This window comes from Tilletiaria anomala (genome assembly GCF_000711695.1).
Source record: "Tilletiaria anomala UBC 951 chromosome Unknown K437scaffold_73, whole genome shotgun sequence".
In the NCBI taxonomy this organism is placed as follows: Eukaryota; Fungi; Basidiomycota; class Exobasidiomycetes; order Georgefischeriales; family Tilletiariaceae; genus Tilletiaria; species Tilletiaria anomala.
This window is the reverse complement of record NW_013546949.1, coordinates 44,268-70,048: the sequence shown is the minus strand read 5'-3', so window position 1 is coordinate 70,048 and position 25,781 is coordinate 44,268. Positions and strand designations below refer to the sequence as shown.

Here is a 25,781-nt window from a genome sequence, read left to right as displayed (position 1 = left end):
GCCTTGCGATAGAATTCAACACATAATAGTAGCTGTAAATGAACGCTGCCACTGATGTCAGTGACGCGCCCATTCGATCTCTCTTTGCACATACCGATGAGGCGTGAAGCAGATGATTGGAGCTGTGTGTGCATGAGGAGGGCAACACAGACTCATCAGCTTCGAACAGACGTTGGCCGCCGCTTAAGTCCAAGAGACAGCGGTCATGGACGGTGTTGACGGGAACCCCACCGAAGTACCGCAAGGTACACAACCTTCCGTGACACCTCAGCCTACTCCGAAGCAAGACGCCAACAAGGGGATCTCGAGACCCGCCAGCCTTCGGTCGGCCCGTAGCGTCGTGGGAAGCTCGTCGTGTGCGTCAGCCTTGAGCCGGGCAGCCCCTTCTCTCATATCACGGTTATCGGCGCCTGCCACAGGTCGAACCACGGCCACGGCGACAAGTACTTCGCCCTCCTTCTCCGACGGTTTTGGGCAAGGCCCCACATCAAAGGAGAGTGCCCTTTGCGCGACCCTGAATACCACGGGCGGAAACATCGCTTCTCTCGATTTAGCAAATTCTGGACCATCAGGACAACTGCAGGGTAACAGTCGCTACGACGCCGAAAGCAGCAGCGCCTCCCCCATGAGCAGAGTCTCTTTCTCGGAAGATACGGCAGTCCTAGGCGGCTCAATAGCAGGGACCAGTGGCAATTGGATCAGCGGCTGGAGTTCTTCCACTCAGACCGTTAACGAGGACGACGAGGAGCCAGATGATGGCGAACGAGGCATAGAAGCGGGTTCTCATCAGGAAGATGGTACAGACGCCGGGGGCCGTCGACAGTCAATTGGACTTGAGTCAGGGCCAGGAAGTGCTCTAGCACTTCTGCGAGACGTTAGCACTCGCTCATCTAGCAGGGTCACCACTTTCAGCTCGTTCCCCTCGTCGAAGGCAAATGGCAAGCAAAGGGAGGTGGAAGAGGAAGACATCGTGACGCTAGGTGGGATTTATCCGCATCGAGACAGCCTTTTGTGAATCTCAAGCTAACAAACATCTTGCACAATATTGTTTTAGCGCAGGACCAAGACTTAGAGGCAAATGTCGAGCGCACCTACTTTGTCTTCACCACAGCCGGCAAGCCGGTCTACATCAGTCGCCGACTTACGCTGCCTGGAGGCCTTCTCGATGGCAAAGGACAACGAAGAAGAGCCAACACTTTCGAGCGTGAAAGAGAGGCCGGAATGCAAGACGAAGAAGAGGAGTCGGCAACAACTCGTATAGGTGTCATGACTGCCCTGATCTCCATCTTCACGGACGAAGGCGGTGATCGGCTGCGAGAAATCGTCTCGGATCTGGGTCGAATCACCTTTCTGCAGCGCTCGCCGTTGCTCTTTGCTGGCGTTACCAAAAGTCGAAAGCCAGAGCCGAGCTTCGTCATGCGATCGCATTTGGACCTCTTGCACAACCAGGTGCTGGGGCTCTTATCGACAGGCCAGCTAAATGCAATGTTCAAACGCAAGGCTAGCGTCGATCTCCGAAGGCTTCTTGAGGGAACGGACCCCATCCTCACGGCTTTGCTCGAAAGGGCACAGTGGGACCGCTCGCTCACCATGAGTGCGCTTCAGCCGTGTCGACTTCCCCTCACTCTTCGGGATGAGCTCTCTCAACTGCTAGATCCAGGCAGGCTACCGGAAGGGCGTCGGCCTCCTGATCTTCTCTACGTTCTCCTGCTCTCCGGCTCAGATATTGTCACATTGCTGAGGCCTCGAAAGCATAGCGTCCATCCGATCGATATGCAGCTCCTCATCAACACTGTCCAAGGAACACCCGCTTTACGGGAAGCGGGCAGCGAGAGTTGGCTGCCACTCTCGTTGCCAAAGTTTGCACCCCAAGGCTTCGTCCACGTCTATGCCAGCGTTCTCGATCTCAAAGGGTCTCACTCGGGCCAATCCGAGTATGTCAATTCGCAAGCAGCCCTCGATGCGGCACCGGAAACTCTGACTCTTTGCTTCGTCACTGGAAACCGTGAAGCCTTTCCCTTGCTTCGGCAGTGGCGTTCCGAGTTCTTCAATGTGAGTTCCTTATATGTTGCTGACGAAGAATCAATGCTGAAAGATCCACGAATCATGCTCCTGCTGCTGGATGGCAGCGTATCAGCAAAGCATCTTTTGCAGATCGTTTGATACCCGCCTTGTTTGGGTCACGATACCTAGCAGAGCAGGTCGGCGTCACCGGCGTCCGGCATTTTTTCTACAAATCTCGCATCAATACGCAAATCACTAGTCCAATCCTAGATAGCACATACGCAAAAGGCACCAAAGACTTGCATCGACTGCTAGGCCTCTACGACCACGCATTCCAGGCAATTCACGGCATCGGCCATGTCTCGCGCTCTTCGCAGGTTGAGCAGGCGGTGGGCTTGACGTTGGCTCCGCCGCCTCTCAAAATGCACTACATTAAGACGACACAGGAAGCTGTCCTGGCTTGGATCACGCAGCCTTTCGAGCTGTATCTTACCGTTAGTCCCTGGCTGCCCAAGTCTGCCGTCATTGCCGCTGCGAACGCGGTTGCCAAATGGGTCAAAAAGCAAGAAAACAGCCTTTTCCTGCTCTCGCCTCCTGTATTCTAGGCGCTTTCGCGGCTGAGCATGTAACTTGTGTTGCACATGCCCTGTTGACGTGGCAGCGCAAAGATGCTTTCAATGCCCTTCGAACGGAAATTCAGGATACAAGTCTCAATAAGTAGATCGAGCCTGGATGAGATAATGCTAGTTCGAAATATCTTAGATGCCTCCTTCGGACTCAGACTCGCTAGCGTCTGGCTCCCTTTGACGATAGGCTGAAGAAGCAACCACCGCATCTCGTGGTTGAGTTTTATCCACACCTGTCCAAACAGAAGGGGAGTTGTCAGCGTACTCCATTCCGCGCGTGTACGTGCTTATAAAGAAGCGTGCTTACATTCACCAATAAAGATTGGATGCCTGCATGGGTGCAATGAAACTCCGTTTCTTCAATACCAGAGCCTCCGACCCTTGGACATTTGACGTGCTGCACTCACCTGGGAATACCTCTTTCAGAAAGCTCTTGAAATCTGTATTTAATAATACTACCTTTCTTGGGAGGTTGATCACGCAGAAGGTCGGTAAGACCTGAGCCTACAGCGAAAGCTCTACCATTTTCCATCCGCACCCAAAGTGAGCCGACCCTGTGTGAGTTCCTGGTGTTCTCTCTTCCCGGCTTATGTCCAGTGACCTCCGCTTCCGCTTCATATATTGGTTTCACCTTCAGCAATGTGTCGCTGCGGTTGCCAGAATAATTGTAGGGGGAGTTTGCTTTGCGTAACATGAGGCTGAGACAAGTTGGAAAGTCAGTCTGCATGCACTTTCCATCCATCTGCCGCGTGCACCCACCCTTCGCCACCCTTTGCTCTCACTTCTGCCAAAGTCCGCTCCAGGTGAGCCTTGCCATTGCACCTTACATGGCTTAGGATGCGCAAACACCCCTGGAATATACGGTGGAAAGAACTATCAGCGTTGTCCATGGTGTCAAGAGGCCCGCATAGAACACGCTAATCACCTTTGGCCTTTTCAAAGCTTCGTCCGGTGTGACTGGCTCTTCCCCAAGTTTCTCCTTGAGGGTCCTCCAGCGAGCTTCAATCCCGCCTGAGACACCACAAACGTCAAACACGAAGTAAATAACTTCCTTCCAGCTTGGTGCTCCGTCAACCTTTTTGCGTTGAGTATTTATTTCAGCTCCTTAACTGCATCGTTTGCGGTAGATGCAAGGCTCACATTGGGCCTTTTCCCTTTACGCAACGACCGGATTAAGCCGGATGTCTTTTCGAAATGGTCACGTTTAACCCACAGCTCTCCATCTAAAAGCAGATTTTTGGGAAGCTCTGCAGGGAAGTCAGGTCAAACCCAGCTGCATTTAAAGGCTATTGCGTGGCTCGAGTGTGCTCACTTTCGCGAAAGTGATCTGGAACGAACCAAACCATGCCTCGGCGGCTGATCATATTTTCACCGTCCCAGTAAGCGCGCAAGCCGTCGAGCTTCGAAGACATCGTCACAGTCAAGCGCATGCTCACAAGATTCATGACTCTTTAACAGCTTACCTTTTCGGACATCCACCAGCCTTGGGGGTCAAAATCGTGGGGCATGAGCGTACCATGCATCAACGCAGGCTTTTTGATTTTCGTCCCCACAAGGTCCGACTTGAAAATGGAAGAGGAGCCGAATAGGCTCAACCGTGAACACGGGAGAGCAGTCGGACACACATGCTTAAGGCGAATGATACTCACCAAGGAGGAACTATGAGAAATGGCACGTTTACGCGAAGAAGCGCTCGTGCCGGTATCACTGGTAGCGCTAGAAGAGGCTTGAGAGCTACTAGGCATCACATACTTTACCACGGCGGTCTCTCTCTGTATGGTTGAGACGTTCATATACCCGAGGTGAGAATGATAAATCGATTGTTATATATCAGCAAGAGGTTCCAGAATCACCGTGAGTCGCCGCTGGTTGCAGTGACGCGCTACTCACGCCTTTCTCCAGGCGTTTTTGGTTGAATTCTGAGCCGAGGAAATGCTCGAGATGCTCACAATTCCGGAACGGCGGTCTTGTGCTGTGATTGAGGATGAACTTGCTGCAATTGCAATTGTATTGATACTGTTTCCGTCTGTGAGTGAACACGGTCTCACGGCCTCATTTTACCTGAGTCAGGGAATAGAGGAAACGCACCGACACTTTTTGGCTCACCTAGTGATTACATTGGTCACGCCTTTGATGATAGTCACGAGGCTTGTGCCCTCAATGGGGATGTACTTTGCTGGCTCGACGTCGTCGATGGCTGCATCCGACGGCGATGCATTGTCGCCCATATTCTCACGGCTGGTACGGCTCACGGCTAAGACAGGGAAACATGACATACGACGCATCAACTTTTTTGTACAGACAAGCTTCCCCCCGAACAGCTGTTTGAGCAGCACGCAGCCCTTGCCATCAAGGTTGCAAGTAGTTGCCACGCTCAATCCTCCCCTGACACGCATGTTTATGTGCTGAAATTTACAACATATACATTATCTACATACTATGGGAATGGTGAACGGGGTTATTGCTGTATGTAAGGTTTTAGTTGGTTCACTTTCATGTTTGGCTCCTTTTCTCTCATCGCCCAGCCTCATGCGTGGCGCGACAGTTCGCCAACGCGCGAGGCACACCCACACTTACCACACGTGACTTGTTTCGGATGAGCGCGTGACCCTTCGTATAGGTTGTTGCCAAGCTCTATATATTGATAGGCGGCCAAGCAGCAAGGCACAATCAAGCTTCGCGGTCTGCTCAAGGGCCGACGCTGCCAAGCTGGGTCGCTCGATGGCCTTTGGGGTAGGTGCAGGCCGGAAAGATATGCACACCATTGCGTCTGCCTCCAAGTTGCTTTTCAGAGAAAACTGCGGCAAATTATCGCCACCCTCGACATGAAGTGCCATTGCGCTTCGACCCTCGCCTCGAAGCTGTCAAGAAGCAATCAATGACTTGAGCACATGATTCTGCGACAAGGTCCAGCTCATTCATGGGGGAAAAATCAACGTGAAAGACTGATATTCCTGCAGCCTGCGAAGGAATCCACGCAACTTCTCCACTGATTTACCCGTTGCCATTCCGTTGCCCCACCTGCAAATGCCATGATCTGTCACATCTGGAAGACACTCCAAGACTTGTCATCAGCCTTCTCCGCTTGAATCCCAAATGGAGAATGTCTTCCAAATCATGCTGAACTTCAAAAGAATGTCCATAAGAACGGCATGGGCTATTGACGACGATTCGTAGCCCCAGGCTTGGTTTACCCTTTAGACTGAACTTCTGCTATTCTGGACGACCAATGTCAAAAACGTCGTACACGAAGTTTTCAATTTACCCTCCACCACCTCCGGCCGCTTTTTCCCATTCTGAACCATCCAGAACCCGAGGTAGATACCCGAACGGCCTTGCTGAGGATACTCCAGAAGAGCTTGCCGATGTTTCATAAGCAAGCTACTCGCATGGGGCCTGATCGCCCCCTTTCCGCTCAATTCATCGCAGCGGCTAGGGCCATGACTGCCTGACGTGCGATTGCCACAGCAATACCATCCTGCGTCGAATCTACCAGAGGAGCCTCCAGCTGTTCCGCTTCATGCAATCTCCCATTGGCGGTCTCTTGTTCTCTTCTAATACATGTGATAATCAAGTGGCCGCAGGTCTTGAGCGCTTGTACAGGTCTGTACAATGCTGAGTTGCCCTCGTCTTGGAATATCGTCACAGCGAACATTTTTGTTCTCATGTGCGGCGCCTACGGCTTATAACTCTTTGGATTGTAAGCGTATACACTTGCCCACTTTTCGATGGATGTTTTCAAAAACATCTAATTCTGTCCTGCACCAGAACGACTGAAGCACTTCTCCCTTGGCACATCCATTTGAACTACAACTTTGGTCTCTAGCGAGATTGACAAGCTCAAACGGCTTTATCATCTACACTGCAGATGCTGGCTTTGAACCGCCAGGCATCTTTACCCGTGGATTTCTCTGCGTTGCGCACAATCATGGTTCGCTTTTGGGCTTGCGTTTGCAAAGGGTGGCATATATGGACTTATGGGAATATCATTATCAAAGGAAGCGGAGCGCAAGTGCAGCTTAGTTTCTGGTGTTGTCGCGGCCTTGGGTGTGAAACTTATCGTTTCTTCTTGTGAGTACACTCTTGGACATCCGTGCTTTCTGGCGCCGTTGCTCGCTCGAGAAGCTTGACCCTTGTTGCTTTCCAGTGATAAATACTCCTGATAACCTCTGTCCTCGTCGTGGGAGGCATTTTACTCGTCGACACTAATGCTGCGCTCCGTCGCTACGCCGCGTAGTCAAAACAGTACGAGCAATCTGGCCTGAACTAAGATATGTTTGTTGAGGACCTAGCCACTTGGGATCATGAGTCAGCCGAGACCACTTTTCTGGATGTGTCTGCTGACAGACAGATATCGATGACTTGCTTCGTCGAATCATTGCATGGCTTTTACTACAATACAATTGGCTTTTCTGCTTGGGTCGGCGCCGTCGTCATCGCCATTTTAACACAACGAGGTGCATTGGGAATAATCTAAGACATTCGAGTAAATCTCCGCACCATTGAGGGCAACGCATCAATTTGGTTTTGGACTCGCCAAGCATCGGCCGCCGTCGAAAGTTCAGCAAACGCGTTAGTACCAGTCCGCAAGAACGAAATAACCAAACTCAGCAGCAGGTTTATCGACCTGACGAACCCGCAGATACACCATTTTAGACAGAAAGCGGGGAAGGGGAACGTATAGTGACGGAAGCCGGCATCGGTGCCGTCACGACCTGCAGGATCGACAATGACTAGGGCAAATTTCTTTCCACCCATGAATATCCCCAGTGTCGTTGTTCGTCCACGCAAGCTCTTTCGAAAATTACTCTTATTCATGTTCATTTCATATGCCACCATTCTTGCCGCAGCGTAGTGTATGCCGGGCGCCGCGGAGACTGGAGCAGTGCTTGTGTATGACTTCAGGCGTGAGTACAGAAGAAAAACAATCTCAAATACCGCCACTGTACCGCTCCTTGGGCTGAGGTGACGGCCGTCTCGGAGCATGACACGCATTGCATGGCGGGGACCAGGATGTTTCTGTCTGCCCTCTGCGTCTCAGCCTCCTTCTGCGCAATTGTCCCCCTGGCCATCGCTGTTCCAGGCATTGAAAAAACTTAGTCCGTGCTCGCCCTTGGAGCTCAGAAATCCACAGGTGCACCAGGAAGAAATGAGGATGACACGCTCTGGCGAGGTAGAACTTGAAGTATCGTTCCTGAAACAAAACGCCGTGTACACTCGCTTCGCAAGAATGCACCATATGCTAACTCTTTTGCTGAGGACCCATTCTTCACGATCGGCTGCTAAGGCGTGACTTTCGATATAGCCCCTCCTCGACGCTCCATCACCGCAGTCGCTTCATAGAAGAACCTTAGAGATAAAAAATTTGCGCATGCCCCCCATCCCCCCCCCCCCGGCAAGCTGGGCCTTCAAACATTTACAAGACGGATCCGTACAGACGATAGAGGCTAGCACTGTTCCTTTGGGCGTCTGAAGCTGCTGAAGATGCTAGGAAGGATTAACGTTCAGGGATATGAGACATTTTCGACGCACCCGTAGAAATAATTTGAAGCCGGATCTTCACCGTGCTCTCCGCCTGATTGTTAACTTTTCGGCACGCAAGCAAACCATTGCTGTAAGGGCTGCGCCGTAGACTTCATGCAGACGCACGTACATGGCCTTGGACCGTTTTTTATGCTTCATATGAAGGGAGCAAATAGCGGTGCGTCTCTACGCCATTCAAGGCAATGATGGCCTGGATTGGTGATTCCTGGTCAGCACTCTGGACCGGCAACTCCAAAATTGAATCGAGGGGCCAACCAAGTAACCGCGTATGCTATAACCGTAAGGCATTTCAATTACATAAGCCCCAGGTGTTATTCACGACTCTCATTCTCGAAGTCGAATGTGACTCAAACCTCGATTCTGTATCCTGTACCTTTCGAGACAGAAAGACAGACAGACAGAGCGATCGATGGACGACGGGGCGCTTTCCATTAACCGTAGAGAGGCAGAAACAGGAAGCAGGCTGTTTACTAACATCCAAGCCACTCAAGGGAAGTATTGGATAGTAGCCTGCTGCACTTAAAGCTCTTCATTTTCAACCGCGACGAATACAGTCTCGCATATTTGGGACCTGGCCACTCAATTTTGTCGGCTTCACATCCCAAAACTTACCGTCGACGAGATTCTTCACTTTTGCAAGGCGGTTGAACAATGTCCACATTCGAGGAAGTGACTACAGAAGAGCTCGAAGCTCTCGAAAGCATCTACGTGGATGAACTCGAGAGTGAGCATCATGGTCGCGTCGAATGATCGTCTCGTATACTTCCTGATCTTTCACCACCTCTGCCTCACTACCATTCAGAGATATCCGAAGACGAGTTGCGCATTCGAATAGACTCTGAAGATGACATCTCAGCAGCTCCTTCGAACGCCACCAATGGGGATGAAGAGCCAGAAGGCAGGGAAGAGGCATTCCGACTATATTTGAATGTCAAGTACACGCCTGGGTATCCCGACGAAGTACCTAATCTGAAGCTGGAGAGCGCGGGAGATACGATCGATGAGCAAGCAAGAGAAGAGATGCTGAAAGACCTCAAAGCTGTTGTGAGCCTTATACATGATGCACCACGTTTTGAAACCTTGCAACGCGACATTGTGATCTGACGCGACCACAATTGCTAGGCTGAGGAGTCTCTCGGGATGGCCATGGTCTTCACTTTGGCGTCGCACATGCGCGAAAGTCTTACGGATTGGATACACCGGCAAAAAGAGGCCAAGGAAAGAGATGAGACGGCGCGTAGAGAGGCAGAGCTGGAGGTGAGCCCGCACGGCGTCGGTTGCGAGTGCATGTTTCCATTTTGACTTGACCCGCGTGCTCGATTCGCAAATTTGTCCAGGCTGAGCAGGAAAAGTTTCGAGGAACTGCAGTGACGACCGAACGCTTTATGGAATGGCGAAGAAAGTTCGAAGCTGAGCGGCGGACAGAACAGGCCAAGCAAGAAGAAGAAAAGCTCAAGGGCATGACTGCCAAGGAGCGCGAAGAGCACAAGCGCTGGAAAACTAAACCCTCTGGAAAGGAACTCTTCGCAAAAGGCACCATAGTTGAGTCTGCAGCTGGAAAGGGCGACGAAGCCGACGGAGAGGAGATCGACTGGTCATTATATAGCAGAGAGGAGCGGGAAAGACTGCGAAGAAAGGAGGAGGAGGAGGCAGAGGCAGTAGCCCAGATGGAGAATGTACACTTTGACTCAGACGACGATTGAATGCTGCACATTTGGCGAGCAGCTCATCTTCTAGACCCCATCTCAAGGCCAGTCGGCCGACTGCAACTGCGACGTGATCTCGAACAACCGGAACAGTGTCCTGCCGATCGCAGAGATGTGCTGGTCGTGACTCGTGAATTTGACGCTTAACTGCTGTAGTGAAGCACATCAAGGGCAGCCAAATCACCCGTAGCATGGCGGCCTGCCTATCTGACTGTATTCTTGCTCAATATTCATGTACTCGCACGAATGTAAATGGTGCGGTTAGGTGTCGTGGATGCACGGCGTGCACCTCGGAATTCTTGATTGCAATGTGCGTCCGAACGGAACCTCTACCTTCGGCAGCCTCTTCGCAGAAAACACCTTTTATTTTTCGAGACGCGATCGGCATTTTGTTGAAGGCCTTCGAAAAGCAATCGGCACCGTCATTGACAACCCGTCCAGGTTTTAGTGCTTCAAAGCCCCATCTATTGGAAGAAGCGATGCCAACACAAGTTGACGATAATCGGAAACTGTACTACTTTCCAATTGAGACTCACGACTGTTGCAAGGATTTGAGCTGTCCACACAGCAAGAGGCGAGAGAATTCGCCCAAGACATGGGCAACAATAACGAGCAACAAAGCATGATAACGCAAACGAGTCCTACCCCGTCACACTCCCTGCAGGGGGAGCCAGAGCAGCCTGTAGATACAGAGAATGCGGGACCTTCCTCTACGCAAGAAGGGTCCCGCGATCAGGTGGGCGAAGCTTCAGGGAACTCTAGCGCTGCTGTGGGGGCCGACGCGGTCTTGTCCAAAACTCAGCAAAAGAAAGCACTTAAGAGAGCAAGATTTGAGGAAGTCAAGCTGATCAAACGACAAGCCGAGAGGGCGCGCAAAAAGCAACGGAAGCAGGAATTCTGGGAACAAAAGAAAATTGAGGTCGCCAATGGTCGCATATCAGAAGACGAGCTCAAGGGAAAGGGCAAGCAGTTAGCACAACAGCCTGTCCGACCCTACAATATCTCCGTTGTGCTAGACTTCGGATTTGACGAACTGATGGTAGAAAAGGTGTGCATACTGTCTCACGATAGCATCCGAATGTGCAGTGGCGAGTAGCAAATCGTAATTGACACCAATCCATCTTGCTACCGCAGGAGATCGTCTCCTTGTCTTCCCAGCTCAGCCACATCTACTCGTCCCAGAGACGCTCATCATACCCCGTCGACAACTTATATATCGTGGGCCACGGGTCTCATCCGGGAACTTCATTTGCCGAGGCCAAACAGCTCCAGTTACCGCCGAAAGCGAGGGCCCCAATAGCATCTGAGAAGATCCTGGATTCTGCGCTTGGTCAGAGAATGCAGAGCGCTTGGAAAGGAGTCTGGAAACGATGGAAGCATCTTGCCATTCTCGAAGCGGGAGGTGTCGAGGACTTGCTGACCAAAGAGGGCTCTGAAGGCGAGGGGCTCCAACCACAAGTCCCGCTGAAGTTCCTGAATGAGCTTGGAGGCAAGCATTCCCCAAAGCAACATCAAGCGCTCCGTCAGCGTAGGCTACGCCGCGAAGATGTCATATACTTGACCGCTGATTCCCCCCACACTCTAGAAGTGCTCGAGGAAGGCAAGACGTTTGTTATTGGGGGTATTGTAGACAAGAATCGATACAAAGTGAGCGACCTACGCCCGAACCCTTGGCTCCTAGCTTTCGGCCCGACACTGACGCTGAGCCTATCATCTTCTAGAATCTTTGTGCGCGCAAAGCAGAAGCCCTCGGGTTCGCAACCGCACGGTTGCCTATTAATGAAAAGAATTTGCAACTACCAGATGGGAGGAAGCTGGAGACGCGCAAAGTACTGACGGTGAATCAAGTCTTTGACATCCTGCTTGGATGGTGCGAAACGAAAGATTGGCCGCAGGCTTTGGCGCGCACTTTTCCCGTTCGTAAACTCAAGCCTACCAGCACCCCGGTGAGCGTCTCGCGTATCCTTGATGGTGATGCTTCGAAGATTGGCGCCGATTCAGACGAGACGGCGTCTTCCCCTCAAGAAGGTGATGAAGGTGAGGTCGACGCACAAGCCCCGCAAGCAAGCGCAGCGGTCGAACAGGACGAGGACGACCTCTTCAATTCTCGATGACAGTGGTGTCGCATCAGAGATGTCCCATGGATGTATGCCAATGCTTGCAGTGGATGGTATATTACAGAATTTGATAAGGTGTCTTTGAAAAGGTCCGCACGCTTGCCAGCCTCTTCGTGAACGGACGGAAGCGTGTTGCGTCAGGCACTCGATCTGCCGTGAAATAAAGGCGCCGGAAAATCCGAGTCCAGCAGAGCTACCCTCGAACGTGCGCCTTGATCTGGTCAAGATTGGTGCCAAAATTCTATTCCCTGTACGTTGGGTGTTCCTGGATGAATTACAGTATTTGATGCTCGTTAGAGACGTACCGCCGGAACGTGTACCCCAAGAAGGGAAGGTCGGACTGCTTGCTGCTTGAGTCCGTCGTCGGCATGTCTGGTACCTCATTGAGGTCGTCAGTAGGGAAATAGGATGTATCAGTGATGCTCTTGAGCGCAGGAATGAAAGGTGCATCGATCTGGCGGATGGTGGTCCAGTCGACACCCGCAAAGAAGGGGTGGTCCTTGATGTCCTGCGCGCCGTTGCGGCCCAGTCGGTTCTCCGGTTCGCGCAGAAAACTGCGAGAGGAGGGATGGGCGGGTCAGTTTGCCTGAAATGACTACCAAAACATTTCCGGGTGTGCAATTGTAAGCCCCGATACTGACTTTCTAATCATGCCTTCTGCCTCGGGGCTGAGATGGATGTCATCGGGGAACTGCAGCGTCTCCCTCCACGCGAGGATCTTGCGGTACGTGTCGTGCGCATTCTCGGAGCAAAAGGGCGGGTAGCCGCAGAGACACTCGAACATGATGGCGCCGAGGCTCCACCAATCGCACTCGTTGCTGTATCCCTGCTGCAGGAAGATCTCCGGCGCAATGTAGTCTGGAGTGCCGACCGTTGAGTACGCCAGCTTCCGCCGGTTTGCCTTCCACGTAGCGATGGCGTCCTTGCTGCTGAGCGTTAATGTGATCGGGTTCACCGCGACCGAGTTGCGCCCGGCTTGCGGCGCGCCGTTCGTCGTGCCGCCTTCAAGAAGCTTTTGGTAGTATGCAGAGTCATGCTGCTTGTGGAAGCCGGTCGAGAGGCCAAAGTCAGAGAGCTTGATGTGGCCTTTTGCGTCGATGAGGATGTTATCCGGTTTGATGTCACTGGAAAGGTTGAAGTTATGTGTGCGTGCGCGGGGTAAGAATCGATAGCCGTAGCTAGTCGCCGGGCGTGTATTGCAATTCAACATCGCAAACACTCACCGATGAATGAAGCCAAGCTTGTGAATGGCCTCCAAAGCCAAGACGCACTCTCCCATGTAGAACCGTGTCACATCCTCGGAGAATGTATCGTACTTGATGAGCATCGTCATGAGATCACCACCGGGCAGGAATTCCATCAGCAGATAAAGGTACTGCGGGTCCTGAAAGGAATAGAACAGCTGTACGATCCAGGGCGAATTTGACTCTGCCAAAACGTCACGCTCGGCGCGAACGTGGGCAAGCTGTATGCAAACATGAATGTGGACACTCCGTCCGTCAGCATCATCGTGCAAGCAGTTAAGAATGCTCGATCGTCAAGCGACACGGCACAGACACTGAACGCACCTGATCTTTCTTGAACATTTCGCTCTTCCGAAGCGTTTTCATCGCATAGATCTTCCCTGTATCCGCCTTCTGCACCAGCCTAACCTCACCAAAGGCACCTTTCCCGATAACTTTGACAGTCCTAAAGTCTTCCAAGCCCAGGCGCGTCCGGCGGAGGCGTAGGAAATTGCTCTCGCGACGCCCGAGCTGCGCCAGCTGCCGCTGCTTGCGGTCTTCTGGCACATCCTGCGCCGCGGCGAGGCGCTTCTCCAGCTCGACGCGCCTGCCGGTCCGCTCGATGGCCTGCTCGACGGCGATCTTGTAAAAGTGCTCCAGCTTCAGCTTGGCGCCCGTCGCCGCGTCGATGGTGTCCTTGCTTATGCGGTCAAGCTTGCGCTCAAAGTAAACATAGTCAGACCCCTTTTCTGCGCTCCCGCTTGCGGCCGAGGCGGAAGCGGTGGAGGGTGCACCGACGGCGCCGGAGGGAGAGGGAGAGGCGCGCCGCGCGGCAGGCCGACTAGAGTGGGGTGCACGCTCGCCGCCACCTGAGGCAGCAAGGCCGGGGCTAGGGGAGCGAGTGTATGTTGTGGCAGTAGCAGCAGCTTGCGTGTTGCCGTACTGCGCCTGGAGCTGCTGCTGCTGCTGCATCTGGAACTGTTGCTGCTGATGCTGCAGTTGTTGGGCCGCATGTTGCATTGCAGGGTGCTGCAACTGCTGGGGTGGCGCTTGCGCCTGAGCTGCCAGCGCTGCCGCTTGTATCTGCGCCTGGAGTTGAGCCTGAGAGTATGTTGTTTGTTGTGCGTAGGCTATCAAGAGGGAAAGCATGAAAGAAGCATAAAGTCAGCCACTGAAGCAGCAACGGAAGCTGCGAGCGCGCCGCGGGCCCTCACCTTGCGTCTGCGCAAAACCGCCTTGGGCCGCAGTGTTGAATGTGTACGATGGCACACCATGGCTGCCGCCGAGCGCATGTTGCTGCACCATGCCGTTCTGGCTCAGGCCGGAAAGATCCATATGCGAGCCAGCGCCGTACGCTGCGATGTGAGGCGCATACTGCGCTCCGTACACCTGTTGGCCGGCACCAGCAGGCCCGTTTCGGTACGCCATCGTAGCCCTCCGTTTCCACTCTTGTTGAGGAAGGAGAGTGTATGCTGCGGCGAGTTGTCAGATGGGAAGCCGAACGATGGTGGTCGATCCTATCGTCGCGATGTTGAGACTTGAGCAGTGCTCGGCATAACCAACGTGTTTGAATGTTCGTCGCTCCTGGCGCTGCACCCTTCGTCGAGTCGCCTCTGTCTTTGCGTTGCAGCACTGATGACCGGAGTGCCTTGAAGGGGTACGAGAGTAAACCCAACAGGTAGAGAGCAAGCACCCCAGGACGACGTAAACGAATGAGAGCCGTTTAGACCAAACCACAGCACCACGACGACGCCCACCCATGGCGAGAGTGGTTGAGTTGGGTGGATATGCTCCTCCGCATGAGCAGCAATGGCTACTGACTCCTCCAGTGCTGCGGCCAGAGAGGCGCACGCCCCGCGCGTCTGTCGTCTGCGCTAGTTAGTCCAGCATATCGCGCACATCACACTTTAGGGTTGCTCCCAAGTAGCGATGGACACCAACGGCACGCAATTCATAAATATGCTAATGTGAAGTACAGGACTGGCGACCCATCGCAAAGGGTCCGCACCGCGAGCTACTGCGCATGCTCGAGGAACTCTGCTCCTGCCGCAGCGTCCAGCGCCATCGCCTCTTTCAAGCCCATCTCATCGAAGACATCATGAATACCTCCCTGATGTCCGTCGCAGGCGGGATCCTTGCCGTCCGCCATCAGGCTGTCCAGCGCCTTCGATATCGCCGTACGTACAGGGAGGTGCAGAGCCGGGAAGATGGCAATCTTGAACCCGAGCGCTTGAATCTCGTCCACGCATCAGTTCGACTTCTAGCCGCCACCAGGAACGAGGTTGATTAAATACGGTGTAGGATGCAGTGCTTGCAACCACCTTGCGAACGTCTCCTTCGGTCTTGATCGCTTCGACGAAGGACAACTTGCTTGACCATCAGGTTTCCCTAGCGCTTCAATTACACGTGACCCTCAACGTACAGCGCCGCTACCCCGACGCGCGCGTACATAGTGAATGTCCGCGCGCAGCACAGCGAGCTGCCATAGCCCGTGTCGGCGTCGATGATCACTGGAACTGGAGCAGGCTAAGCAACAGAGGCCGTGCTGCTGCTATCGCTGCTCGTGGCGTCGCTCAGTTCCGCGAGCATGGCGGCGCTCGACGCCATCTTGCTCAAGCCAGCCACACCTAGGTCAGGACCGCCAAGCTTGGATGCCACCGTAGTCATGTAAAGTGCATGTTGCGATCTTCACAAAATGTCAGGCGTGGAGGAACAATGAGCGATATCAACAGGAGTGAAATAGACTGAACACCTTGAAGCCCTTGCGCAATGCCGCCCGTCCCGAACTTGCATAGTACACTAAGGTTGAGACGATGAGTTTGCCTGAAGCAAGCTCCTGCCGCAGCTGAGCCGCCGCTGCATTCAGACCTGCCATGCCCGTGTGACAGTCTTACCAAGCACATACCGATTCACCGTGCGTCAGGAGGTATTACGACACTGCAAGATGGAAGGTTTGAATAACGTCGGGTTGACGCCGACGAGGTAACTTGAAACAATGAGCTCCCCACGAGAACCACGACCGGAATCAAGAGTGAGCAAACTGACAGTCACAGCTAAGGAATGGGGCAATCGGATTAGGGTTGGTGCATTTCCCAAAAGTAAGTTACCAGGCTGGTGGAATTTACAGATTCTTGCGCGAGCAGGTTGCTAGCTTCCTGCCTTGCAGCCCGTCACTCCTCTCTAACAAGATATCTTCAGCGACCCGCTGATAGCTGGCGCCTGGAGCAGAGCAAGGCAGAGGCTGTTGCTCCAGCAAAGCAAGCACGCACAACGCTCGCCATGATCAGCCCTCAGCTCCTTCGAGGCGCCGCTAGGAGCGCAATAGGCGCTCGTCCGAGCGTCCTTGCTGCGACCACCGGCTCGCGGCTTGTCGCTGTCGGCGCACCCTCCTTCCGCCGATCCTTGGCCAGCGAGGCAGATCCGCAAAGCACCAGGCCTCAGGTCAAAGCAGCTGCGACTAGCAGTCATGCCATTTCCACGCACCTGGTCGAGGACCTGCACTACAAGAGCGCTCAAGAGATTCTCGCTGAGGGTGGCACCAGGAAGGAGGCCGCCCTAAGGCACTTTACTGTCAACTTTGGGTACGTCTCCTGGATGCTTGCGTCTTCTGGGCGGGTCCCAGCTGACCGATCATGTTTTCCACTTCTGCAGTCCTCAGCACCCGGCTGCACACGGTGTACTGCGCCTAATCCTGGAGCTCAACGGGGAGGAAATCCTGCGGACAGATCCACATGTCGGGCTGCTGCACCGCGGGACTGAGAAGCTTATCGAATACAAGACCTACACACAGGCCCTACCCTACTTTGACCGACTCGACTACGTTTCCATGATGACCAACGAGCTGTGCTACTCGCGCGCCGTTGAGAAGCTTCTCAACATCGAGGTTCCCGAGCGTGAGTGGTGGTACCAGGAGCAAATAAGCTGCACGAATGCTGATTTCGCTTGGTTCATTGATGCTACAGGCGCCAAGTGGATTCGAACCATGTTCGGCGAGATCACGCGTATCCTGAACCACTTTATGGCTGTTCTCTCCCACGTGAGTCCAGCACCGTCGACGAAGCGTGCAATCCTGCTCCCGGCTCACCCGATGCTAACGCTCGATTATTTTTCTCCTGTAGGTCATGGACGTCGGAGGTCTCACACCTTTCCTTTGGGGTTTCGAGGAGCGTGAAAAGCTGATGGAGTTCTACGAGCGTGTGTCCGGCGCGCGACTCCACGCTGCGTACGTCCGGCCTGGCGGTGTTGCGTATGACCTGCCTGTTGGGCTGCTGGACGACATCTTCACCTGGGCGGTCCAGTTCAGCTCGCGCATTGACGAGATCGAGGAGGTTGTCACGAACAACCGTATTTGGAAGGAACGCACTATCGGTATCGGAAAGGTGTCAGCCGAAGACGCGCTGAACTATGGCTTCACCGGTGTCATGTTGCGTGGCAGCGGCATCCCTTGGGACATTCGCAAGGTCCAGCCCTATGACGCGTACGACCAGGTCGAGTTCGACGTCCCAGTCGGCAAGAACGGTGACTGCTATGATCGGTACCTGTGCCGTGTGGAGGAGTTCCGACAGTCTCTGCGCATCATCGAGCAGTGCCTGAACAAGATGCCGGCCGGCCAGATCAAAGTTGACGACCACAAGCTGGTTCCGCCGCCGCGTGCCAACATGAAGGAGAGCATGGAGTCGCTCATTCATCATTTCAAGCTCTTCTCTGAAGGATATGCAGTCCCGCCGGGTGAGACGTACAGCGCGATCGAAGCGCCAAAGGGGGAGATGGCAGTCTACCTTGTCTCGGATGGATCCAACCGGCCGTACAGGTGCAAGATCCGCGCACCGGGCTTTGCCCACCTTGCTGGTGCTGACATGCTCGCGCGCCACCACTACCTTCCGGACATGGTGCGTACTGAAGTCGTTCCAGCTTGTCCGGTATTGATTTGTCACTGACACCCTCCCCCCGTATCTTCAGGTTGCCATCATCGGTACGATGGACCTTGGTGAGTCACAGCAGCAACCAAACTGTGTCTTGATGCATGATCCACGATCTGACAAAACTTACGCGTTCCCTTTTGCAACTCCTTCTGCTTCCCTCCTAAAAGTATTTGGTAAGTCTTCTGCCGTGGCCTCGCTCAGTGAAATCACACTTGCTAACTTGACCCTTTCAACCTGTGCGAACAGGCGAGGTCGACCGTTAATGTAGAAAGTTGCAGCACGTGAATTGCGATTCTTCTGACTGCCATGTGCCATGTGTGGATACGCACGGCGGTGCTTGTGTGAGATCGAGGTTGCACAGGGGCTCCACCCCGAAGCTATGTCCATCGCCGTGCGTTGACCTGGCTTCTTGGAGAAAGATAAATATAGGGAGCAGATGTATCATGATATCCCGCCACAGCGGAGCCGCACAATGCCCTCATCCTGATCTGCGATTCCATTTTCCTTTACATTGAAGTGTGAACATGAACTAGGGTGACCCAATGTACCTGACTGCCGACACGAATGCCGAGCCTCGACAGACGCAACGGGGGCAGTGCACGCAGCGAGGGGCCGTACCTGCCCTCGAGATCTCGCGCCAGGCCGCTCAGCATCTGCGCCTTCACCAGTTTGTCATGGGTCGTTCCATCCTTGACGGGTGCACAAGAGGTGGAGAGATCGGCGGTCAAGAAGCTAAAATGGAAGCGCTTTGCTGCGTAATATGGCCGCGCCTTGAATGCGGTGCGCAAGTACGAATCGAGGCGGCTGCTCATTGTCTGCAGCTATAAAATGCATTGTGCGCATGTAGCCAAGTGTAGTAAGAGCCGCATAGAAGCCGGCCATGTTACAACATGGTATCAGCACTCATTCGAAAGACGCCAGGGGGAATGCAAGCACGCATAATGTCTCGCTCACCTCGTCGTGGCCCACACTGATCTCGACCGCGATAAACCCTCTGGACTCATCCTCATTGATCAGATGTGCGAATCGGGCAAAAGAGACCGTCGAACTAATGCAGTCCGTGAAGAGAAAGATATAGGTTCAGCAGAAGTTGCATCCCGTAAGTCACGGTGCACTCACGCGGCAACGTCATTCAGCGCTTCCTTAACAATCAATACGAACGACTGCCGCTCGTGTGGGCGTACTAGTATCGGCCGCGTCAGAGAAACGTGCAGAGTACTTTCTCCCTGTCGGATCTCGGTCTGCGAGAGGACATATTGAGGGGAATGATTAGCTGGGAGACGCAGCGGTTGGGCACTGAAAACCTTGCCGAGCGCACCTCGCGGATGCCTTGCAATTGCGATCGGCCATCTTTGCTGGCCTTGTGGAGGAGACTTGTCAGATCAGCACGGGCGTGGACTTCTAGAAAGGCATGGCAAAGCCAGTCTCCCTTGCATTTCATGGCTGGGAGCATCTCTGCACTGCTCCCATCCTTCGCACCGTTTCCGGAGAGGTCAACGACTGGGAGCTTCCTGTGCCGATCAGACCGGCGTCAATTACGAATCGAGGTCGGTACAGCAGATGGATCGTCCAGACGTACCTCCTCTTTCTCTCCTTTGTCAGCGGGTCTGTGACCTCATCCGGGGGTTGCGAGCACGAGTGACTGGGTCTCTTGATAATCTTAGTATCTGATACGGATGATGCCGCCGTATGGCTTACTATCACGGTCTCCGACTTCAAGCTCGGCTCGCCTTCCGACTCCGAGTCAGAGTAACTGACGAGCATCGTCGGCGCAGCATGGCGGTACCTTGACCAGCCGCTTTGCTTGAACACCTGTGCAACCGAACGCTACTCACAGTCGCTGCATCACCGTTTCAACGACTGAAATATATTTACTGAATGACAAGTTTGGGAAGAGGTGTACAGCGACGAGCATGTGAACAGGGAGCATAGCGAGTGTGCGAGCAGCCGGTCACGTCACTGCCATCTCACACACTGCGCGATCACATCTCAAAGCGAAAGACCGCGAACGTCGAGAGCGGCCTATCTTTACTGGTCTACAGCACATACCTACCACCTCAGCCCCATTAATCCAATTCCAACAAAAGGTCTAACTGGACTCGCTCATTGGCACGCCGGGGTAAAAGTTTTGACGGACTTGTACCTTTGATTCAACAGGAGCAGCCAAGCTCGTGTCTTCGTCACCACCCAGGCGCCGCGTCCAAGCCGTGCTGCGCTCGACCTCATACTCGCTGGCTACACTACCGTGCGACTGGCTGCACAAAGCGACAAGGAGTTGTCGTTCATCCATCGCTCAAGATGTCATCGACGTGAGTAAGTGGCGCTTGGCGTCCGAATCCAGGGAAGCAGCGAATCAAGAGCAACTTGGCAAGGGACATATCCTAGAGAGAAGAAGCATCATGTTGACTTGGCTGTTACGCCACCATTGATCCAGCTACGACAAGATCGTCAAATCGGCAACCAAGCCGAAAGGCTCAGTCGTCAAGTCAAAGTACCTGGATCCCATCCTTGCCAGCACCTTCGCCCAAGACCGCAGCCTATTAGAAGTATGTCGGTCGTTAGGATCCAGGCTGCGAGAGCGGGACCCAGTGGTGAGTCGCCGGGCGTATATGCCAGGCGTTTGCATCAAATGCTGCTGACAGACTCTGACCTGGCCTACCCTGTGCAATGTTCTAGGTGATCTACAAGTCTTTGATCATCCTGCACACCATGATCAGAAATGGAGGGGTAGAAAACGTGTTAAGTCACGTCCTGCGAGATGAGACGGGTGCTCAGCTCAAGATTCTAGCTGGCCGAAGTAGCAGCTCAAGTGGGTCGCTCTCGCACTCCGGCCTCGGCCTACGCAGATAGACTTCTATTCGTATTGGTGCTCACATTGTCACTGCTTCCGATACAACAGCAACGCCTCGTGCACCGCGGATCATCCGAGCGTACGCCGCTTTTTTGGATGATCGTGTACGTGCGTTTAGAGAACTGGGGCACGATGTCATCCGCTCATCTGATTCCAGTAGAGAAAATGGCTCTGGCAGCAGGGAAAATGCAACGGGAGACGGCAACCGCCTGAGGCGCTTGACAGTGGATAAAGGGCTTTTGCGTGAGGTCGGTATCACGCAAAAGGTCGGCAATGCGGCTCTTAACTGTGATGTGAGTCAGTTTCGAGCGCAAGCTGAGGTGTGAGCCATTGCTGAGTGCGATGCGCCTACAGTTTTTTCTCGAGGATCTCCGTGATGAGCTCAACTTGGCAGCTTTTCGCCTCTCGTTCAAAGACGTACTAGTCTTGTACGCTGCCATCAATGAGGGTGTCATCAATATTCTTGGTACGTCCGAAGATTGGTCGTGTACTTGTTCGTTCAACTCTGATGTGTCGCGTTGCGCAGAACACTACTTCGAGATGGCAAAATCTGATGCAGAGCGCGCACTGGAGCTCTACAAGCGCTTCTGCACGCAAACTGAAAAGGTGGTCGCATACATGGCAGCGGCGCGCAAGGTGTCTGGGTCGCTAAATCTCACAGTACCTTCTCTCAAGCATGCACCATTAAGCCTTGCTGGCGCGCTCCAAGAGTATTTGGAAGACCCGAATTTTGAAAAGAACCGCTTGGAGTACAAGGAGAACAAGCGAATTGCCGATGGTGGTGCTCCTAGGAAGGCTTCCAAGGGCGCCGCCAAAGCGAATACGAGTAATGTAAAAGAGGGTGAGAAGAGAGCGGAGGATGAGAAGAAGGTTGCGGCTCCGGCAGTCAAGCCGCCGACGAGCAACCAAGCGGTGCAGGACTTCTTTGCCTCGATCGAAAGCAACGATGCGAACAACATGTTCAGCATGGGCCCACAAGACGCTTGGGCGGGTGCATATGGGTCTTTCGGGATACAACCGCAGATAACCGGCTTCCCAGGTGGTATGGATGCGCTTCAACCTCAAATGACGGGCTACAATCCATTCTTATCCGGAATGATAAGTCAGCCGACCGGCTATAGTGGGATGCAGCTGCAGCAACCGCAGCCATTCATGCAGCCGCAAACAACTGGCTTCTTGCAGCCACAGGCGACAGGCTTCAATCCTTTCAGGCAGAGCGTGATGGTGCAGCCTGCTGGGGGCTTTGGAAGCGTGTCGCCCTTTGGCACCTTTGGGCAACCGGGAGGCACGTCGAGCATGGGTGCCGCGAATGGCACGCATATCCAGCCGCAGCAGTCGATGTTCCCCCTCGTCAACACGAGCCAGAGCCAATCAAGCATTGCGTCCGAAATGATGCTGTCTGCAAACTCAATTACAATCGCTCCGAGCTCAACTGCAACTGCACCAGCACCAACACTAACACTGGCATCGGCATCGGCACCGAAACCTTCGGCAGCGGTAACGGCAACGCCAGCGCCAAAAGCTGTGCTTCCACAAAAGACCGGCTCGCGGAATCCCTTTGCATCACCTGCAGTCTCCACGCCCCCACCTGATGTCTCCAAGCCGCAAGGTCTGACGCTCGCTCAACTTGCCTCTGGAGCTGGTAATGCTCCGCCCGGCGGCAACTACGGGCTCGGCGCCAATGCGTGGGATGGGACGGACCCGACCAAGCCTGGCGGGTTGCAACCGCAGCAAACGGGCATTATGGGCAGCGTCGCCTCGGAGCTTGCTTTCGTCAAGCCGCAGCAGAATGGGAACAGTGCAGGCTCGTCAGCCAGCTCAACTGTGCCGAATCAGCCGAACGGATCCGCTGGCCTCGATTCAAGCTTTGCTGAAATGAACCTAGGTGCATTGGGCAACGGAACCACAACTGCCTCGCAATCCCCTTCTACTGCTGCTGTATCAGCAACACCTCTGGCGGCGCAGCCCACTGGTTTTGGGGGTATCAAGCCATTCAAGCCCGAGTCGAGCTTTGGCGCCAGTCTGGCGAGCAACCCGGCCTTTACTCTCCCCGGTCCGGACACGCCAGGAGCATCGGCGCTGAGTCCGCAGCTGACAAGCAACCCTTTTACGAGGCCAAATGCTGGAGCTGGAGCTGGCCTTGGCCCTAGCTCCTCGCTCTTTGGAACACCGAGTACACACAGCAACTCTTTGCCGTCTGGCCCCACTGCGACCACCGGCACTTCGTCGTTCCTCTTCGCCCAACCTAGCGCCTTTGGCCCGCTCATGACACAAGCGACAGGTTTTGGGTCGTTCAGCTCGCAACAGCCTCTTTCTGCTGCGGCCTCCTCGCCCTTCATGCTCTCCGCATCGGCGTCGCAGTCGACGCAACAACAACAACAGGCCATCGGACTTTCATCATCCTTTGCACCGGCATCGTCGCTCGCACCATCTGGATCGTCTGCGCTGACCGCACAGCCGACCGGCTTCGCAGGCTCAACCATTAAGCCGTTCCAGCCGACGAGTGCGTTCGGCGCCGCTGCGTTTGGAGCCATGCCTTCGTCGCCGCCGCAGCAGCAGCAGGGACCCCAACCTGGTCAGCAGGGCCAGCAGCATTCGGCCTTTGCGTCTCTTATCTAGACACATTAACTGTGGAGCGAGGTGAACGAGATAGAATAGCTTGTATGCTTGTGAAGATAATTTGTGCAAAAAGGTCCTCTTCCTCACCTTGTCTGACGTGCGAGCGAAACTTTATCGACAAACTCAGTCAACTTGGCCACGGATGGAACATGTCACTTTTGAAAGGAACAAGGCCCCGCTTTCGGCTCGGGTGGACATTTGCATTGAAAGTGCCTAGATTCAAATGCGCTCCAAGTGGGGTTAGAAACATGGGGACTGTGGCCCTGGGTTTATTTGCGTCGATGAGGGGAAAAACTAGTCTACATCCGCGACCCCCTTGCTCTATTGCCTTCCTTTCAATACTGAGCTTTCTTTTTCTCGTTGCCGAGATTTCCATTCCATCTACAGGAGCGTTTGCAAAAGAAAGTGGAGAGCCGGTCGGTTTTGATTGTGTATTTGTCTGTTCGCTAACGACGTGCATGAGACTGCTCGCTTGCTCCCTCCTAATCGACATGTATGCTGTTCGTACTCTCAACCGTACCGCTGGTCGTACCTGCTCTGGAAGATGCTGCCAGGCTGCGCCGAAAGCGGCGCGTCCTGGTAATGGGATGTGGGTGTCGGCTCGTGTTGCCAGTCTGTGTCTTGCTCAATGGTGATATTGATGGTGCGGCCCATGGACATGCGCTTCGCCTGGCCCGACGTTTTCGTTGTGCTGATAGAATCAGGCGCGCTGCCGATGTCCCTTGCGTCAGTCGTCTTTTTTTCGGATGTGTCGGCAGCAGATGCAGCAGGGACACCGGCAGGGTGCGCGGCACTCACGTAAGGGCCCATTGGCTGACGGCCACCGGTTGGGCGGTAGGGGACTGAGACAGCTTGGCCGGAGCGGGCGGACATCTTGGACTCTTCGCTGGTGCGCGAGGATGAGCCGGGGCGGTACGCAGCAGCGCCTGAGTTGACGACGTACGACTGCTCGAGGAAGCGCTTCTCCTGCATGTCCTTCTCGATCAGGTCACGGCGGAGCGCATAGACCACCGTGATGAACCAGAGGTCCAGCAGCTGGTAGACGACCCAGACACTGACGATGACAGAGGCGAGGATGTTATGCGCATGCGTGCAATCGTCCTTCGACGTCTTAGAGTCGAACGGCCCACCATGCGCCTGGGCGTACGACTTGGCAACGCAGCTGTCGATGACCTGTTTGTAGCGGGGGCAGAAGAAGTCAATGATTTCGTCCGGATGCAAAGAATCAGAGTAGCTCTCTCACCATTCCTCTGTTCTTGAAGACAACGACAACGTTCCAAAGGCCGATGATAAAAGTGCAGACCCAGAGGATGGTGAGGACAACGGCGTAGAAGGCGACCGCCCTGCGCTTGCGCAGAATGGCGCCAAAGAAGCCGACCCAGGATGCGACGAAGAGGAGCAGATTGGTGAATCCAAAGATCACGGCAGGAATCACAAGCGGCGTGTTCATCGCGTTAGTTGAGATGATAACAAATGTGCCGGCGAGGAAGAGGGTGGCAATGATGATCGCGATCAGCGACAGGGAGGCCACCGCGCCCCTGTTGGGGATGCAGCAGCAGGGTTGTCTCGCCATTTTCCCTTGCAGAGTGTGTACTTGTGTGAGAGAGGCAATGGTTTTGACACAAGTAGACCAGCTACTTTCTAATATTCTTCTCCTTTGGATGCAGAGGCCGAGTTAAAGTAGTGAAGAGTGTTCGCAAGAAAGACGACCAGCGCCTTTTGATTTCTCAAGGAAGAGAGATAGATGGAAGGGGAATAGAGGGAAGGGAAAGACGAGGGAAAGGCGGAGGACAAAGTTTACTCGATGACGGGAGGCTGGCTCGAGGGAAAGGAGGAAAGTCTGCAAACGCAGTACTGGGATATATATATATATATATTTACTCGCTTCTGTGGGCGCGACGTGTGTAGATAGCGAAGGTGTGGAGGTGGATCCATGCGGGGCTGGTGGCGATGCCTCTTCACACTGGCCCAGTGCTGGAATGAGACAAATCACCTGCCTCGGAACATCCGAGACAATCGAGTGTCGGTGTGGAGCTCCTGTCTGTACGCCCACGCCTGCCTGCAACCGAACGCCCACCCGGTCCCGCAGTATGAGCCCGTAAATCTCGCCTGCTGGTCTCGGCGCGGTGCGTTGGTGAGACTGGGTTTACAAAAGTACATCAACCCTTC

At 54.1% G+C, this 25,781-nt stretch overlaps 10 protein-coding genes across 10 annotated transcripts; 6 read left to right on the top strand and 4 right to left on the bottom strand.

Annotated features, from left to right (window-relative positions):
* The first annotated feature begins 8 nt into the window (after positions 1-8).
* On the top strand, positions 9-1,548 carry K437DRAFT_167578 (uncharacterized protein). The gene is made up of 2 exons (XM_013386494.1): positions 9-980; positions 1,060-1,548. The coding sequence occupies exons 1-2, from the start codon at positions 206-208 to the stop codon at positions 1,206-1,208; spliced, it is 924 nt and encodes a 307-aa protein (XP_013241948.1). The 5' UTR covers positions 9-205; the 3' UTR covers positions 1,209-1,548.
* Positions 841-2,686, top strand: K437DRAFT_167591 (DUF254-domain-containing protein). The gene is made up of 3 exons (XM_013386493.1): positions 841-980; positions 1,060-2,052; positions 2,130-2,686. Exons 2-3 carry the CDS (start codon positions 1,222-1,224, stop codon positions 2,607-2,609), a joined length of 1,311 nt encoding a protein of 436 aa, XP_013241947.1. The 5' UTR covers positions 841-980; positions 1,060-1,221; the 3' UTR covers positions 2,610-2,686.
* K437DRAFT_258019 (DNA ligase/mRNA capping enzyme) lies at positions 2,676-4,866 on the bottom strand. The gene is made up of 11 exons (XM_013386492.1): positions 4,737-4,866; positions 4,521-4,673; positions 4,280-4,402; positions 4,094-4,192; positions 3,943-4,030; positions 3,771-3,877; positions 3,556-3,705; positions 3,390-3,481; positions 3,038-3,328; positions 2,938-2,960; positions 2,676-2,863 (listed from the first exon to the last, which is right to left on the bottom strand). Exons 3-11 carry the CDS (start codon positions 4,373-4,375, stop codon positions 2,763-2,765), a joined length of 1,047 nt encoding a protein of 348 aa, XP_013241946.1. The 5' UTR covers positions 4,376-4,402; positions 4,521-4,673; positions 4,737-4,866; the 3' UTR covers positions 2,676-2,762.
* A 3,696-nt stretch (positions 4,867-8,562) lies between these two features.
* Positions 8,563-10,034, top strand: K437DRAFT_258015 (RWD-domain-containing protein). Its single transcript, XM_013386491.1, has 4 exons — positions 8,563-8,898; positions 8,977-9,218; positions 9,297-9,431; positions 9,512-10,034. The coding sequence occupies exons 1-4, from the start codon at positions 8,826-8,828 to the stop codon at positions 9,875-9,877; spliced, it is 816 nt and encodes a 271-aa protein (XP_013241945.1). The 5' UTR covers positions 8,563-8,825; the 3' UTR covers positions 9,878-10,034.
* On the top strand, positions 10,000-12,078 carry K437DRAFT_275258 (uncharacterized protein). The gene is made up of 3 exons (XM_013386490.1): positions 10,000-10,928; positions 11,015-11,527; positions 11,602-12,078. The coding sequence occupies exons 1-3, from the start codon at positions 10,476-10,478 to the stop codon at positions 11,992-11,994; spliced, it is 1,359 nt and encodes a 452-aa protein (XP_013241944.1). The 5' UTR covers positions 10,000-10,475; the 3' UTR covers positions 11,995-12,078.
* K437DRAFT_258012 (kinase-like protein) lies at positions 12,019-14,942 on the bottom strand. The gene is made up of 5 exons (XM_013386489.1): positions 14,435-14,942; positions 13,566-14,350; positions 13,221-13,462; positions 12,639-13,121; positions 12,019-12,551 (listed from the first exon to the last, which is right to left on the bottom strand). Exons 1-5 carry the CDS (start codon positions 14,646-14,648, stop codon positions 12,272-12,274), a joined length of 2,004 nt encoding a protein of 667 aa, XP_013241943.1. The 5' UTR covers positions 14,649-14,942; the 3' UTR covers positions 12,019-12,271.
* A 1,058-nt stretch (positions 14,943-16,000) lies between these two features.
* Positions 16,001-18,487, top strand: K437DRAFT_258010 (NADH dehydrogenase I, D subunit). The gene is made up of 7 exons (XM_013386488.1): positions 16,001-16,801; positions 16,872-17,113; positions 17,183-17,256; positions 17,339-18,109; positions 18,180-18,207; positions 18,310-18,315; positions 18,389-18,487. The coding sequence occupies exons 1-7, from the start codon at positions 16,500-16,502 to the stop codon at positions 18,403-18,405; spliced, it is 1,440 nt and encodes a 479-aa protein (XP_013241942.1). The 5' UTR covers positions 16,001-16,499; the 3' UTR covers positions 18,406-18,487.
* K437DRAFT_275255 (uncharacterized protein) lies at positions 18,486-20,009 on the bottom strand. Its single transcript, XM_013386487.1, has 5 exons — positions 19,722-20,009; positions 19,461-19,653; positions 19,262-19,383; positions 19,097-19,190; positions 18,486-18,963 (listed from the first exon to the last, which is right to left on the bottom strand). The coding sequence occupies exons 1-5, from the start codon at positions 19,904-19,906 to the stop codon at positions 18,649-18,651; spliced, it is 909 nt and encodes a 302-aa protein (XP_013241941.1). The 5' UTR covers positions 19,907-20,009; the 3' UTR covers positions 18,486-18,648.
* Positions 20,010-20,163: 154 nt separating this feature from the next.
* On the top strand, positions 20,164-23,686 carry K437DRAFT_258007 (ANTH-domain-containing protein). The gene is made up of 6 exons (XM_013386486.1): positions 20,164-20,451; positions 20,577-20,733; positions 20,819-20,951; positions 21,042-21,286; positions 21,348-21,459; positions 21,520-23,686. Exons 1-6 carry the CDS (start codon positions 20,441-20,443, stop codon positions 23,610-23,612), a joined length of 2,751 nt encoding a protein of 916 aa, XP_013241940.1. The 5' UTR covers positions 20,164-20,440; the 3' UTR covers positions 23,613-23,686.
* Positions 23,687-23,851: 165 nt separating this feature from the next.
* Positions 23,852-25,428, bottom strand: K437DRAFT_258006 (uncharacterized protein). The gene is made up of 2 exons (XM_013386485.1): positions 24,856-25,428; positions 23,852-24,785 (listed from the first exon to the last, which is right to left on the bottom strand). The coding sequence occupies exons 1-2, from the start codon at positions 25,183-25,185 to the stop codon at positions 24,123-24,125; spliced, it is 993 nt and encodes a 330-aa protein (XP_013241939.1). The 5' UTR covers positions 25,186-25,428; the 3' UTR covers positions 23,852-24,122.
* Between the last annotated feature and the right edge of the window lie 353 nt (positions 25,429-25,781).